The 17,533-nt window shown below is 38.6% G+C and overlaps 2 protein-coding genes across 2 annotated transcripts; both read right to left on the bottom strand.

Moving 5' to 3' along the window:
* Positions 1–8,620: 8,620 nt before the first annotated feature.
* LOC136151216 (olfactory receptor 2H2-like) lies at positions 8,621–9,553 on the bottom strand. Its single transcript, XM_065912161.1, has one exon. The coding sequence runs from the start codon at positions 9,551–9,553 to the stop codon at positions 8,621–8,623; it is 933 nt and encodes a 310-aa protein (XP_065768233.1).
* Positions 9,554–16,336: 6,783 nt separating this feature from the next.
* LOC136151680 (olfactory receptor 2H2-like) lies at positions 16,337–17,197 on the bottom strand. Its single transcript, XM_065913003.1, has one exon. The coding sequence runs from the start codon at positions 17,195–17,197 to the stop codon at positions 16,337–16,339; it is 861 nt and encodes a 286-aa protein (XP_065769075.1).
* Between the last annotated feature and the right edge of the window lie 336 nt (positions 17,198–17,533).

Raw genomic sequence — 17,533 nt, 5'->3', positions numbered from 1 at the left:
AGATCCCTCAAAGGGCCCGTGGGTATTCCAGAGGCTCTGCATGCCTCACTCACATACTTCGCTAGCCAGTGGCCAGCTTCATGTATGCACTGGAGGCAAGCTTTTGCAGATGGTTGCAGAGTTTGTGCAGAAAGCTGATCCAACTCTGGGACCAGAAGAAAACACACGAACTTGAGCATTCAGCACTGTCTCAGGGAAAGTAAGCAGAATGCTATTGGTACCAAGCCAGGCTTTGCAGGGTAAAGAGAAGGCATACAAACTTAATATTTTGCTCCCCAAAGGAGACACTTGTCTTTACTGTGTGAGCTGCTGTGTGAGTCAGTCATCACGTTGAGTTCCAAGGCAGCAGATGGATTGTTGTTTAGTTGCTGAGTCGTGTGCGACTCTTTGTGACCCCATGGACTGTAGCCCGCCAGGCTCCTCTCTATGGGATTTCCAAAGTAAGACTAAAGTGGGTTGCCATTTCCTCCTCCAGGGTATCTTCCTGAACCAGAAATCAAACCCATGTCTCTTTTATTGGCAGGTGGATTCTTTACCACTGAGCCCCACCAAGGAAGTCCTTGAGCATCTCACTCTCTTTCTGTAGATAATGATTGAAATTAAACTTTATTTGTATGTACATAAATCTGACTTCTACTATATGGCTTTCAGGTTCTCCAGACAAAGATCAGCATAGAATAAATCCTGAAAACAGTAGAAGTGTAATGAAAAAATCAGATATTACCTGGTTTGGCATTATTCTAAGTGACAGGGACTAAGAAGAGAATTTGACTGCAGTTGCTTGTATCCTTACCCCCAGTGAGATCTATGTATTTATTTCTATATCATTTAGCATTTCTTTCTAGACAGAGTATCATTATTTGTCAGTTTAAATATTTAAAAACACTAACAGAACTTCATTACTTCTGATATCTTATTTTCTTAACTGACCCCGAATTTTGTGAACATTTAGGTGGAATTTTTATGTACATATGTATTTTTGCTTTTCTCTTTTTATCATGGAAAATGAATAGAAAAACGTGAACTGGAGATGAAGATAATAAACAGGGGGCTAATTATGGGTAGTGACATCAAATTCTACAAGAGTTTGTTGTTATTTTTCAGTTGATCATTCACATCTGACTTTTTGTGACCCCATGGACTGCAGCATGCCAGATTTCCCTGTCCTTCACCATCTCCCTGAGCTTATTCAAACTCATGTCCATTGAGTCAGTGATGCCATCCAACCATCTCGTCCTCTGTTGTCCCCTTCTCCTCCTGTCTTCAATCTTTCCCAGCATCAGGATCTTTTCTAACGAGTCAACTCTTCATATGAGGTGGCCAAAGTATTGGAGCTTCAGCATCAGTCCTTCCAAAGAATACTCAGGATTTATTTCTTTAGGATTGACTGGTTGGATCTCCTTGCAGTCCAAGGGACTCTCAAGAGTTTTCTCCAACATCACATTTCAAAAGCTTCAGTTCTTTGGTGTTCGGCCTTCTCTGTGCTCCAACTCTCACATCCATACATGACTACTGGAAAAACCCTAGCTTTGACTATATGGACCTTTGTTGGCAAAGTAATGTCTCTGCTTTTGAATACGCCGTCTAGGTTTGTCATAGCTTTTCTTCCAAGGGGCAAGCATCTTTTATTTTCATGCTACAGTCATCATCTGCAGTGATTTTGGAGCCCAAGAAAATAAAGTCTGTCACCGTTTCCATTGTTTCCCCATCTATTTGCCATGAAGTGATGGGACCAGATACCATGATCTTTGTTTTTTGAATATTGACTTTTAAGCCAGTTTTTTCATTCTTCTCTTTCACCCTCATCAGGAGGCTCTTTAGTTCCTCTTCAACTTCTGCCATATCTTCATCTGCCATATCTGTCATCTGCATATGTGGGTTATTGATATTTCTCCTGGCAAACTTGATTCCCAGCTTGTGCTTCATCCAGCCCAGGATTTCACATGATTTGCTCTGCATATTAGTTAAATAAGCAGGGTGACAATATACAGCCTTGATGTACTCCTTTCCCAATTTTGAACTAGTCCACTGTTTAATGTCCAGTTCTAACTGTTGCCTCTTGACCTGCATACAGAAAGATAAGAGAGAGTGTATATGAAGGTAAATTTATTATGACAGTGTGCCTGTATTATATATAGGTACTGCTGTAGCTAATGCTTGTTAAGTACTTTGCCATTTTTCTAAGTGCTTTTAAGGGAATTAACCCACTTACTCTTCAGTGCAACCCAAATAGGGAGGTATTATTATCACATCCTTTTACAAATGGGAAAATTGAGAAACAGATATTTAAGAAAATTTTAATTTTGAACCTAGTTTAGATGGCTGTACTAGGAGCTGAACCCTGATAGAATATATCCAGAATAACCATTTCTATGCTATTCAGTATGGATTTGAATGTGTGTGCTTCTGTGAGTGTACATGGGTTCATGTATATGCACATTTTATACATACTCTTTAGTGAATGTCCCCAGTACATTTGCTGTTCATAATAATTTGGAACCTTGAAAAGCATACTATTGTCTTTTTATATTCTGGCATCAAATGTTAATGAGGAATAAATAATAAAGTGTTATGAACAAATATATAAGCATAAGCTCAGATGATGTTAATGAACAGGTAGAGTCCAGAAGAATGGAGGTAAAACCCCTTATCCTTCTGCCATTTTCATGGGAAAAGTTTGTTTAGAATTTTGGTTGATGGCATTTCAGGAGAACAAGCTAAACTGTGGTACATCCACAAAAAGAACAAGGAATATTTTGTTAGGAATTGATAGTGATGATTAGATTGAGAGAAAAAGACCATAACATTTGAGATATTTGAGGAAGAGAGATTTATCCATAATTCACTTCAGAAAACAGAATATGTGCCAATGTGCAGAATATATGGACAACCAGAGTAAAGCTTAGCATTCATAAAATTCTTCACTCGGTGTCTGTGTCTGAGACTATGCTCAGGAAGACATGAACAATTAATTGTCCTTGGGGTAGTATAAGTGTGCAAAGAGCAGTTACAGAGTGGTGGAAACACAGAGTGGAAGGGGCATATAAGTGACTATTATGGGGGTAAGGGAGAGGAGTTGTTGGGAAGAAAGTTCAAGAGAGGAGATGAAGTTATGCTGGACTTGAACATAGGCTATTTAGTAGAAGAACAAATGGGGAGGCACGTGTCAAGCCCCTTACCCCCAGGAAAATAAGCACAAAGAAAAGGAAATACATGAAATACTGGGCATAACACTGTCATTTTTATTATTTTTTTAAAATGTGATGTCTATTTGAAATAGTAAGAATTTAAATTATTTGGGTAATCATATTGCTTATTAGACCTTTGGCCGCCCTAAACCATAAATGAAATAATTTATTTGAATATTACTACAATAATAATTATTGGGATTTTCTGGTGGCTCAGGCAGTAAAGAATCTGCCTGCAATGCAGGAGACCTGGGTTCAATCCCTGGTTGGGAAGGTCCTCTGGAGAAGGGAAAGACTACCCACTCTAGTATTCTTTCCTGGGGAATTCCATAACAGAGGAGGTTGACAGGCTACAGTCCATAGGGTTGCAAATTAATACTAATCAAAGTTTGTCTTATGAATAGAGAAATACAGAGATAACAGAGATAACACTTAACTTACCTTATCCATGGCTTCTGACTTTATCATGTTTTTCTTCTCCAATATGGTTGAATATCTTTTGACCATTCCATTTAACTTTATATTATGTTCAGCTAGAGTTTCTTATCTTTCTTAAAATGATTCCTTAGGATTAGCTTCTATTAAATATATTCAAAAGCCACACTAATAAAAGAATCACATTTTGCAAGTATGCCTAACCAGGCTCTAGAATTAAAACCAGTAAGGATCTAGATGATCCTGATGAAGAGAAGCAAAAGGCAAAGGAAAAAAGGAAAGATATATCCATTTGAATGCAGAGTTCCAAAGAATAGCAAGGAGAGATAAGAAAGCCTTCCTCAATGTTTCATCAATGTTTTGAGGAAAACATTGATGAAAGAAATCAAAGAGGACACAAACAGATGGAGAAACATACCACGTTCATGGATTGGAAGAATCAATATTGTCAAAATGGCTATACTACCCAAAACTATCTATAGATTCAATGCAATCCCTATTAAGCTACCAACGGTATTTTTCACAGAACTAGAACAAATAATTTCACAATTTATATGGAAATACAAAAAACCTCGAATAGCCAAAGTAATCTTGAGAAAGAAGAATGGAACTGGAGGAATCAACCTGCCTGACTTCAGACTCTACTACAAAGCCACAGTCATCAAGACAGTATGGTACTGGCACAAAGACAGAAATATAGATCAATGGAACAGAATAGAAAGCCCAGAGATAAATCCACGAACCTATGGACACCTTATCTTCGACAAAGGAGGCAGGGATATACAATGGAAAAAAGACAACCTCTTTAACAAGTGGTGCTGGGAAAACTGGTCAAGCACTTGTAAAAGAATGACACTAGAGCACTTTCTAACACCATACACAAAAATAAACTCCAAATGGATTAAAGATCTAAATGTAAGACCAGAAACTATAAAACTCCTAGAGGAGAATATAGGCAAAACACTCTCTGACATAAATCACAGCAGGATCCTCTATGACCCACCTCCCAGAATATTAAAAATAAAAGCAAAAATAAACAAATGGGACCTAATGAAACTTAAAAGCTTTTACACTACAAAAGAAACTATAAGTAAGGTGAAAAGACAGCCCTCAGATTGGGAGAAAATAATAGCAAATGAAGAAACAGACAAATGTTTCATGACAAAAATATACAAGCAACTCCTGCAGCTCAATTCCAGAAAAATAAATGACCCAATCAAAAAATGGGCCAAAGAACTAAACAGACATTTCTCCAAAGAAGACATACAGATGGCTAACAAACACATGAAAAGATGCTCAACATCACTCATTATCAGAGAAATGCAAATCAAAACCACAATGATGTACTGTTACACGCCAGTCAGGATGGCTGCTCTCCAAAAGTCTATAAGTAATAAATGCTGGAGAAGGTGTGGAGAAAAGGGAACCCTATTACACTGTTGGTGGGAATGCAAATTAGTACAGCCACTACGGAGAACAGTGTGGAGATTCCTTAAAAACCTGGAAATAGAACTGCCGTATGACCCAGCTATACCACTTCTGGGCATACACACTGAGGAAACCAGATCTGAAAGAGACACGTACACCCCAGTGTTCATCGCAGCAGTGTTTATAATAGCCAGGACATGGAAGCAACCTAGATGTCCATCAGCAGACGAATGGATAAGGAAGCTGTAGTGCATATACACCATGGAATATTACTCAGCCGGTAAAAAGAATTCATTTGAATCAGTTCTAATGAGATGGATGAAACTGGAGCCCATTATACAGAGTGAAGTAAGCCAGAAAGATAAAGAACATTACAGCATACTAACACATATATACGGAATTTAGAAAGATGGTAATGATAATCCTATATGCAAAACAGAAAAAGAGACACAGATGTACAGAACAGAATTTTGGACTCTGTGGGAGAAGGTGAGGGTGGGATGCTTCGAGAGAACAGCATGTATATTATCTATGGTGAAACAGATCACTAGCCCAGGTGGGATGCATGAGACAAGTGCTCAGGCCTGGTTCACTGGGAAGACCCAGAGGAATTGGGTGGAGAGGGAGGTGGGAGGGGGGATCGGGAAGGGGAATACCTGTAACTCCATGACTGATTCATGTCAATGTATGACAAAACCCACTGCAATGTTGTGAAGTAATTAGCCTCCAACTAATAAAAATAAATGGAAAAATAAAAAAAGAAAGCCTTCCTCAGTGATCAGTGCGAAGAAATAGAGGAAAACAATAGTATGGGAAAGACTAGAGACCTCGTCAAGAAAATTAGAGATACCAAGGGAATATGTCATGCAAAGATGGACTCAATAAAAGACAAAAATGGTAGGGACCTAACAGAAACAGAAGATATTAATAAGAGGTGGCAAGAATACACAGAAGAACTGTACAAAAAGGACCTTCACAACCCAGATAATCACGATGGTGTGAAATCACTCACCTAGAGCCAGACATCCTGTAATGTGAAGTGAAGTGGGCCTTAGGAAGCATCACTATGAGCAAAGCTAGTGAAGGTGATGGAATTCCAGTTGAGCTATTTCAAATCCTGAAAGATGGTGCTGTGAAAGTGCTGCACTCAATATGTCAGCAAATTTGGAAAGCTCAGCACTGGTCACAGGACTGGAAAAGGTCAGTTTTCATTCCAGTCCCAAAGAAAGGCAAAACCAAAGAATGCTCCAACTACCACACAATTGCTCTCATCTCACACGCTAGTAAAGTAATGCTCAAAATTCGCCAAGCCAGGCTTCAACAGTACATGAACCATGAGTTTGCAGATGTTCAAGCTGGTTTTAGAAAAGTCAGAGGAACCAGAGATCAAATTGCCAACATCCTATGGACCATCGAAAAAGCAAAAGAGTTCCAGAAAAGCATCTATTTCTGCTTTATTGAGAAGCCTAAGTCTTCAACTGTGTGGATCACAATAAACTGTGGAAAATTCTGAAAGAGATGGGAATGCCAGACCACCTGACCTGCTTCTTGAGAAACCTGTAAGCAGGTCAGGAAGCAATAGTTAGAACTGGACATGGAACAACAGACTGGTTCCAAATAGGGAAAGGAGTACGTCAAGGCTGTATATTGTTACCCTGCTTATTTAACTTCTATGCAGAGTACATCATGAGAAACGCTGGGCTGGAGGAAGCACAAGCTGGAATCAAGACTGCCGGGAGAAATATCAATAACCTCAGATATGCAGATGACACCACCCCTATGGCAAAAAGTGAAGAGGAACTAAACATCCTCTTGATGAAAGTGAAAGAGGAAAGTGACAAAGTTGGCTTAAAGCCCAACATTTAGAAAACTAAGATCATGGCATCCGGTCCCATCACTTCATGGCAAATAGATGGGAAACAGTGGAAACAGTGACAGACTTTATTTTCTTAGGCTCCAAAATCACTGCAGATGGTGACTGCAGCCATGATATTAACATACACTTGCTTCTTGGAAGAAAAGCTATGACAAACCTAGACGGTATATTATAAAGAAGAGACATTACTTTGCCAACAGAGGTCCATATAGTCAAATATGGTTTTTCCAGTAGTCATGTATGGATGTGAGAGTTGGACTATAAAGAAAGCTGAGTGCCAAAGAATTGATGCTTTTGAACTGTGGTATTGGAGAAGACTTGGGAGAGTCCCTTGTACTGCAAGGAGATCCAACTAGTCCATTCTAAAGGAAATCAGTCCTGAATAATCATTGGAAGGACTGATGTTGAAGCTAAAACTCCAATACTTTGGCCACCTGATGTGAAGACCTAAATCATTGGAAAAGACCCTGATGCTGGGAAAGATTGAATGTGGGAGGAGAAGGGTACAGAGGAGGATGAGATGGTTGGATGGCATTACCGACTCAATGGACATGAGTTTTAGTAAACTCTGGGAGTTGGTGATGGACAGGGAGGTCTGGCGTGATGCAGTCCATGGAGTTGCAAGGAGTCAGACATGACTGAGCAACTGAACTGAACTGAACTGACTGAAGGATCTTGATAATATTTTATAAATAAATAACCACTGTGAATATATGTGAAAAAGTTAATATTTTATAGAATGTTATTAAAATAGATAAAAATGTTATATTCAATATGATGAAAAACAATTTTGCAAATTCTATAAAATTATATTATCTATAAAAGTGAATAACATATAAGAGACAAAAGACATTTTGTGTAAAGATCTCTCTTCACTTTGTCAAATTAAATATTCACATTTAATGACAATACTTAAAGCTCTATTTGCTTATTTACTTAGATTCCAGATATAAAGCTAAATAATTGATCGAAAGAGAGGGAGAAGTTATTTGTGCTGACAAGACATGTATGAAAGAGAAATACTCATCTCATGGCTCATAGCCCTTGGAGGCTTTCCCTGTGGGTAGAGGAGATCTGAAAAATCCCAGGTGTACTTAATTCCAGATTCATCTAGTCAATGAACTGGAATCAACAATCCTCCAAATAAGAAAATCTGTTAGATAACTGTGACCCTTTCCATGAACATTTTCATTTTCATATAAACTAGGCATAGAACACATACGGCCTAGGAACTATTGAGTGTGAGACCTGGAGAGCGATAGGAAGGTCTGAGGTAACACCCCGTATCTGTAGTTATGATGTGAGCTCTACCACGATGAGGCAGATGATTTCTTCTGTGATGAGAAAGCAGATCTGTCAAAACAGTATCATTATCATTAATGAGTATCTGTCACTAGTTAATCACTAGATCAGTAACTCCAGACTTATGAAAGCATAATACAAATACATATGCACATAATATAAATATTTATTTATTAATAGAATCTTTACAGAATAGCTGAAAAAAAGTGACACATTTCTGAAAGGAGAATTTAGAATTGGTAACTTCAGGATGTCATTGAAAGAAAATTTCATAACATTTTATTCAGGAAATTTAGCTGTGATCCTCATAAGTAAAAGGAGAAACAGAAGTGGATGATGTTAAAAGTTTCCAACATCTGAGGGACTGCGAGAAGATAGTTCACATGTCTCCTTAGCTTAAATCTTTTCCCACTAACCTTCTTAGTGCCCGCTTAACTTCTTTATTTCTCAAGGTGTAGATCAAAGGATTAAGTGAGGGTGTTAGCACAGTGTAGAAGAGGGTGAGGAATTTACTGTAATTCTGTGTGAATTTGCTTTTGGGTTGGATGTAGACAGAAATTATTGTCCCAAAAAACAACACCACAACAATTAGGTGGGACCCACAAGTCCCAAATGCTTTCCTCCTGCCTTCAGCGGATTTTATCCTCAGCACAGTCCTAACAATGCAGCCATAGGAGACCAGAATAAGCCCCAGAGGTATCACCACATAGAGAACAGAAGCTATGGAGAGCTCATTTTCCAGGAAGGTTGTGTTCACACAGGCAATCTTAATCAGGGCAGGCTCCTCACACGTGAAATCATCCACCATGTGATGGCTGCAGATAGGCAACTGGAAAACAAGGATGGTCTGAACCGTGGACCCCACAAAACCACTGATCCAGGCCAGGGCTGCTAGTTGCCGGAGAAGCTTTGGGTGCATGATGACTCCATAGTGGAGGGGTCGACAGATAGCACTGAAGCGGTCATAGGCCATAACAGTCAGCAGGATGCACTCTGTGGAGCCCAGCCCCAAAGCAACATACAGCTGGATCACACAACCAGTGTAGCTGATGGTCTTGTCAGGCCCCTTGAGATTCCAAAGCATTTGTGGGACAACACTGGTGGTGAAACAGAGGTCCAGGAAGGAGAGATTGGAGAGGAAGAAATACATGGGCGTGTGGAGTTTGGGGCTAAAGTACGAGACCAGTATGATTGCTGTGTTCCCCATCAGTGTCAGAATGTATATGATAGAGACGACAAGAAGGAGGACCATCTCCAGGTGGGGCTGGTCAGAAAAGCCCAGTAGGATGAAACCCGCCAGAGTGCTAGCATTTGTTCTTTTCATTGCTTAATGGTGAGTCACCTTCCCTGATCATTCCTATATTCTTCTTGTGGGAAAGAAAGTCAGATATAACACAAAATATATAACAAACTAAGTTATGAGCACTAAGTCATTGAGCACTTTGACACTGTCTTTTTTTTTATATAGAGAAATACCAGAGTAACATTATGCAAAATAAATATTATAATAGGTTGTCTTGATAAAAGAGACACGCAGAATCTAAAAGCAACAAATGCATTGCAAGGAAATGTATAAGCATAGAATAGACTTTAGAGAATAACCCAGAACAGATATGAGAAGTATCCCAAATTCTCTGAAGACAAAATACACAGGCCATCAATGGGCATGTTGTGAAAAACCATAGAAATGGAAAGTAAGATAATTGTTACATGTATACACACATGATAGATGACAGATATAAAAGAAAAATATTGAGAAATACATTGAGTGAGGAAGAGTCTGAGAAACAAGGCATATAGAATTCAAAGCATGGAGCAAAATAGAAATTGTTAGAATTTTCAAAAATAAAGTGTTAGAGATAATTACATTAGCATTCATTGTTTTTCTGTGAAGCAAATAACTGCTGATCTAGTAAGTGTGGAGGAAAACTTCTAAAATCTCCCCTTTGAGTCACAACTCTGCTATTTTGTGAATATGCTCACCAGGAAATTCTATTTACAATCCCCAATAAGCAAGCTCTACCCTATATGACATGAATAGTTCACATGCTTTAATGTAGTTTTGTTACAAGAGTACATGAATTCAGCCACTAATGCAATCCAGTGATCTTCCCTCAAGTAAGTTATGTTGAATTTATCAGTGTCTTTACATTATTAACTTGCAAAGATCAAGAAACACAAGTATGAAAATTTGTACTTCTGAATGGTCAATTTTGAAGTCTTCAAAATAGGTACAATCATTTATCTTGGAGACTGAATCTAAACAAATTGCTTAAAAACAACTGAATAAACAACAAAACCTTTCAATGACAATTACTGATCTCCCCTTAAGTATTCTAGCAAGAAAATTAAACTTACTTCTAAGAATTCCTCACAGGCAATTATTGCACAGTCCAGTTTAGAGAGAATAAGTGGCTAATTTTTTTTTTTTTTTGGCATCCATAGAAACAATCAGCTGCATTTTAAATTTTGGCCAAGACAAAACTCTCATGTGTTTCGCATAGAGGATGATAATTATTTCCAGAACTATAGCAAAAGAAAGTAGCTGATCTTGGTGGTCGCACTGGTTAGCATTTTTCTATCTGTCCACGCATTTTGGTGGTAAAATTAAAAGCCCGAGTGTTATGATGCACCAAAATTGACATTGACCTTACCTGGCTAAATTTCCTCTGTATTCAGTAAAGTGTAAAACAACTGTGCTTTTGAAAGATCCAACATCTCCTGGGGAAAAGACAGCAGGTGAGTGGCCTCACTTTGCTTGATGTAACTCTACAATGTAAGAATGTTTTCCTGTGTATTTATCTTACAAGAAAAACCAACCATTTCCAAGCACACACCACACTGAAACTGGTCTCACTCCCTTTTATGTTTCTATTCTTAATCAAGATGAGGATAAAAGGATTTATATCTGCAAAGAGATGAAGCTAGGAAGTATTCCATAATTAAGAATAAATGTCAGTTTATACATGAAAAACTGCTTTTGTTCACTGCTAAGGGCAAGTAGCTCTGGATTTCCTCAAATTTTAAAATTGATTTTCTTTTTTTCCCCACCCAAACAGCAAAGTTCTACTTTCCAGAAGGAATGGCAATCCAGCTGTGGAGATTCTTGGGGATGTTGATGAGAAGTTCATTCATGATCACGGATCTAGGACAAGCAGTGGAGGAACCCCACGTGTGCAGTTTGTTGTCTCCCTTTTTCCTGTAATCTCATAGTTGAAGTCTCTTCAGATGGATGGTGGTTAGCTTGCTTACTCTGCACACACCTCTGGAGTTCTTCCCAGGCAACTTCCCATCAGTATAATAGAGAGGAAGAGATTCCCCAGAGAGCAGAGCCATGGAGACCGTGCTTATGTTGCTGCTGAAAGACAATTGCACACCACCTTCTAAACACACATGTACAAAATTGTCAATGTTATTTAGACAGTATCTTAAGACTTTTACTTTTTGAAATTAATTCATTAAAATTTTTATTAGTTAAACTCAGTTTTGAACATAATATGGAGATATGCATACATCTGGACATACATGCTTGAAGTTTACACACAATTAATGAAGATCCAAGAATAGATCTATAGACTTCTGGGTAAGAGGAAATCTCGGGGAAGAAGTGGAGTCTAGTATCTAGTGTAAAAGGGGAAAGACTATTGCAAATTCATAAACTCTTCTTAGAAGTGGCTAAACATAAAGTTTTTATATCAGAAAAGATTTATGCTACACACATAGCATTGTTATTACTTCGTGAAGAATTGGCATTGTTTTATAGTTGCTTTTAAAGCACATGGTGTACATCCTGCTTTGTGTGAAATGATCTACTGTGTGCAGTTTGTTTTTAAAGTGGATATAAGTTTATGTGTAGAATAATAAATGCATATAATTTGAAAATAAAGTTCATATATTGAAGTGTATCCAAAAATTCAACCTAGTAAATTTGAAGATCTAAGTGGTTTTATTGAATGAGTCATGAGTTGGGCAGCATCCCATTTATCAAGTAGAGAAGAGCTGTACAAAACAGGAGGAATTTATATGCCAAAGGGGAAAGAGTGGATTGTTTCAGTCTAAGGTCACTTGTATGTAAGCAATGGTCTGGGTCTATGAGTCAGGTTACCTCACTGGTGCTGACTAGAAAATTGCAGACTGATTAAGACTACATTGCTTGGAGATGGTGTATTTAAATTAGGTACTTGGTCTTGGTTTGCTGAAGTGGTCTCAGAACAGCTGACTCCATTTGGGGCCTTTTGTTTCCTTTTTCAGTTCAGTTCAGCTCAGTTTGGTCGCTCAGTTGTATCTGACTCTTTGCAGGTCATGGACTGCAGCACGCCAGGCCTCCCTTCCATCACAAACACGCAGAGCCTGCTCTAACTCATGGTCATCGAATCAGCTCACCAACCATCTCAACCTCTGTCGTCTGCTTCTCCTCCTGCCTTCCATCTTTCCCACTATCAGGGTCTTTTCCAAGAGTCAGTTCTTCGCATCAGGTGGCCAAAAGTATCCGGAGTTTCCACGTCAGCATCGTGGAAACATTCATTCCAATGAATATTGAGGACTGATTTCCTTTAGGATTGACTGGTTGGAACTCCATGCAGTCCAAGGGACTCTCAGGAGTCTTCTCCACACCACAGTTCAAAAGCATAAATTCTTCTGCACTCACCTGTCTTTATAGTCCAACTCTCACATCCATACATGTGACTACTGGAAAAGCCAGAGCTTGACTAGACCAACCTTTGTCAGCAAAGTAGTACCTCTTCTATTTAACATGTTGTCTAGTTTGGTCATGGCTTTTCTTCCAAGAAGCAAGCATCTTTTAATTTCATGACTGCAGCCACCATCCATAGTGATTTTGGAGCCCAAGAAAATAAAGTCTGCCATTGTTTCCATCATCTCTTCCCTATTTGTCATGAACTGATGGCACCGGATGCCATGATCGTAGTTTTCTGAAATGCTGAGTTTTCAGCCAATTTTTCACTCTTCTCTTTCACCTTCATCAAGAGGCTCTTTAGTTCATCTTCACTTTCTGCCTTAACAGCCATGTCATCTGTGTATCTGAGGTTATTAATATTTCTTTAATATATTGTTTCTGTTTTAACATCGATTAAAAGCCTAAATAGCATGAAATTTGATTCTCCATACTCTTACTCCTGTCTCTCACAATATTCATCTTATGTTCAATCAGTAGAAACCCAGCAGTTTCAAATATTTCTTCCTTTCATTAAATTTATGGAAATTACACCATATACTTCTCGAAGTCCAACTTAATCTCATCTTTCACAAATGTGTCTTTCATGTTCTAATTAATAAAAGTATGAGAAACAGAGATCCTTTAGGGAATTAAAGTACTCTTTTATATCTAAGGGAGAAAGGGTATAATAGAAAATGACAAGAAATACACTTGAAACATTTTAAAAAGGAACATATAACTAAAGGACAGATATATATCATGCTAATAGTTGGACGTCCTATGATTCCTAGGAGAGTTTTTCATATTAGATAAGATTACAGACAACTAGTCAATCTGATCACACGGACCTAAGCCTTGTCTAACTCAATGAAACTAAGCCATGCTTTGTGGGGCCACCCAAGAAGGACGGGTCATGGCGGAGAGCTCTGACAGAATGTGGTCCACTGGAGAACGGAATGGCAAACCACTTCAGTATTCTTGCCTTGAGAACCCCATGAACAGTATGAAAAGGCAAAAAGATAGGACACTGAAAGATGAAAACCCTAGGTCGGGAGGTGCCCAATATGCCACTGGAGAAGAGTGGAGAAATAACTCCAGAAAGAATGAAGGGATGGAGCCAAAGCAAAAACAACTCCCAGTTGTGGATGGGACTCGTGATAGAAGCAAGGTTTGATGCTGTAAAGAGCAATATTGCATAGGAAACTGGGCTGTTATGTCCAATAGTCATGGCAATTTGGAAGTGGTCAAACAGAAATGGCAAGAGTGAACATCGACATTCTAGGAATCAGCGAACTAAGATGGACTGGAATGGGTGAATATAACTCAGATGACCATTATATCTACTTCTGTGGGCAGGAATCCCTATGAAGAAATGGAGTAGCCATCATAGTCAACAAAAGAGTCCGATGTGCAGTACTTGGATGCAATCTCAAAAACGACAGAATGATCTCTGTTTGTTTCCAAGGCAAACCATTCAATGTCATGGTAATCCAAGTCTATACCCTGACCAGGAATGCTGAAGAAGCTGAAGTTGAATGGTTCTATGAAGACCTACAAGACCTTCTAGAACTAACACCTCAAAAATGTCCTTTTCATTATAGGGTACTGGAATGCAAAAGTAGGAAGTCAAGAAACACCTGGAGTAACAGGCAAATTTGGCCTTGCAGTACAGAATGAAGCAGGGCAGAGGCTAATAGAGTTCTGCCAAGAGAATACACTGGTCATAGCAAACACCCTCTTCCAACAGCACAGGAGAACCCTCTATACATGGACATCACCAGATTGTCAACATCAAAATTCGATTGATTATCTTCTTTGCAGCCAAAGATGGAGACGCTCTATACGGTCAGCAAAAACATGACATGGAGCTGACTGTGGCTCAGATCATGAACTCCTTATTGCCAAATTTAGACTGATATTGAAGAAAGTGGGGAAAGCATTAGACCATTCAAGGATGACCTAAATCAAATCCCTTATGACTATACAGTGGAAGTGAGAAATAGATTTAAGGGACTAGATCTGATAGACAGAGTGCCTGATGAACTATGGACAGAGGTTCATGACATTGTACAGGAGACAGGAATCAAGACTATCCCCAAGAAAAAGAAATGCAAAAAAGCAAAATGTCTGTCTGAGGAGCCCTTACAAATAGCTGTGAAAAGAAGAGAAGTGAAAAGCAAAGGAAAAAAGGAAAGATATATCCATTTGAATGCAGAGTTCCGAAGAATAGCAAGGAGAGGTAAGAAAGCCTTCCTCAGCAATCAGTGTAAAGAAATAGAGGAAAACAATAGAATGGGAAAGACTAGAGATCTCTTCAAGAATATTAGAGATACCAAGGGAACATTTCATGCTAGATGGACTCAATAAAGGACATGACTGAGCAACTGAATTGAACTGAATTGACTGAAGGATCTTGATAATATTTTATAAATAAATAATCACTTTGAATATATGGGAAAAAGTCAATTTTTTAAAGAATGTTATTAGAACAGATAAAAATGTTACATTCAATACGAGGAAAAGCAATTTTGCAAATTCTATAAAATTATATTATCTATAAAAGTGAATAACATATAAGAGACAAAAGACATTTTGTGTAAAGATATCTATTTAATTTGTCAAATTAAATATTCATATTTAATGATAATACTTAAAGCTCTATTTGCATATTTGCTTAGATTCCAGATATAAAGCTAAATAATTGATCGAAAGAGAGGGAGAGGTTATCTTGTGCTGACAAGACTTGTATGAAAGAGAAATACTCATCTCATGGCTCATAGCCCTTGGAAGCTTTCCCTGTGGGTAGAGGAGATCTGAAAAATCTCAGGTGTACTTAATTCCAGATTCCTCTAGTCAATGAACTGGAATCAACAATCCTCCAAATAAGAAAATCTGTTAGATAACTGTGGCCCTTTCCATGAACATTTTCATTTTCATATAAACTAGGCACAGAACACATACGGCCTAGGAACTATTGAGTGTGAGACCTGGAGAGTGATAGGAAGGTCTGAGGTAACACCCCGTATCTGTAGCTATGATGTGAGCTCTTCCCCGATGAAGCAGAAGATTTCTTCTGTGATGAGAAAGCAGATCTGTCATAACAGTATCATTATCATTAATGAGTATCTGTCACTAGTTAATCACAAGATCAGTAACTCTAGACTTATGAAAGCATAATAAAAATACATATGCATATAATATAAATATTTATTATTTAATAGAATCTTTACAAAATAGCTGAAAAAAAGAGACACAACATTTCTGAAAGGAGAATTTAGAATTGGTAACTTCAGGATGTCATTGAAAGAAAATTTCATAACATTTTATTCAGATTTAGCTGTGATCCTCATAAGTGAAAGGAGAAACAGAAGAGGATGATGTTAAAAGTTCCCAACATCTGAGGGACTGTGAGAGGATAGTTCACATTTCTCCTTAGCTTGAATCTCTTCCCACTAACCTTCTTAGCGCCCACATAACTTCTTTGTTTCTCAAGGTGTAGATCAAAGGATTAAGTGAGGGTGTTAGCACAGTGTAGAAGAGGGTGAGGAATTTACTGTAATTCTGTGTGAATTTGCTTTTGGGTTGGATGTAGACAGAAATTATTGTCCCAAAAAACAACACCACAACAATTAGGTGGGACCCACAAGTCCCAAATGCTTTCCTCCTGCCTTCAGCGGATTTTATCCTCAGCACAGTCCTAACAATGCAGCCATAGGAGACCAGAATAAGCCCCAGAGGTATCACCACATAGAGAACAATAGCTATGGAGAGCTCATTTTCCAGGAAGGTTGTGTTCACACAAGCAATCTTAATCAGGGCAGGCTCCTCGCACATGAAATCATCCATCATGTGATGGCTGCAAAGAGGCAACTGGAAAATAAGGATGGTCTGAACCGTGGACTCGGCAAAACCACTGATCCAGGCCAGAGCTGCTAGCTGCTGGAGAAGCTTTGGGTGCATGATGATTCCATAGTGGAGGGGTCGACAGATAGCATTGAAGCGGTCATAGGCCATAACAGTCAGCAGGATGCACTCCGTGGAGCCCAGCCCCAAAGCAACATACAGCTGGATCATACAACCAGTGTAGCTGATGGTCTTGTCAGGCCCCTTGAGATTCCAAAGCATTTGTGGGACAATACTGGTGGTGAAACAGAGGTCCAGGAAGGAGAGATTGGAGAGGAAGAAATACATGGGCGTGTGGAGTTTGGGGCTAAAGTATGAGACCAGTATGATTGCTGTGTTCCCCATCAGTGTCAGAATGTATATGATAGAGACGACTAGAAGGAGAGCCATCTCCAGGTGGGGCTGGTCAGAAAAGCCCAGTAAGATGAAACTGGCCGGAGTGCTAGCATTTGTTCTTTTCATTGCTTAATGGTGAGTCACCATTCCAGGTCATTCCTATATTCTTCCTGTGGGAAAGAAAGTCAGATATCATAACCCAAAATATATAACAAACTAAGTATAATGAGCACTTTGACACTGATTATTTTTTATACAGAGAAATAGCAAAGTAAAATTATGCAAAATAAATAGTATAATAGCTTGTCTTGTTTACAAAGAGACACACATAGTCTGAAAAAAACAAAATCATTGCAAGGAAATATATAAACATAAAATAGACGTTAGAGA

Source organism: Muntiacus reevesi, chromosome 20 (assembly GCF_963930625.1).
Source record: "Muntiacus reevesi chromosome 20, mMunRee1.1, whole genome shotgun sequence".
NCBI classification, from domain to species: Eukaryota; Metazoa; Chordata; class Mammalia; order Artiodactyla; family Cervidae; genus Muntiacus; species Muntiacus reevesi.
The sequence above is the reverse complement of the archived record's forward strand: the minus strand, read 5'-3'. Positions and strand labels throughout refer to the sequence as shown.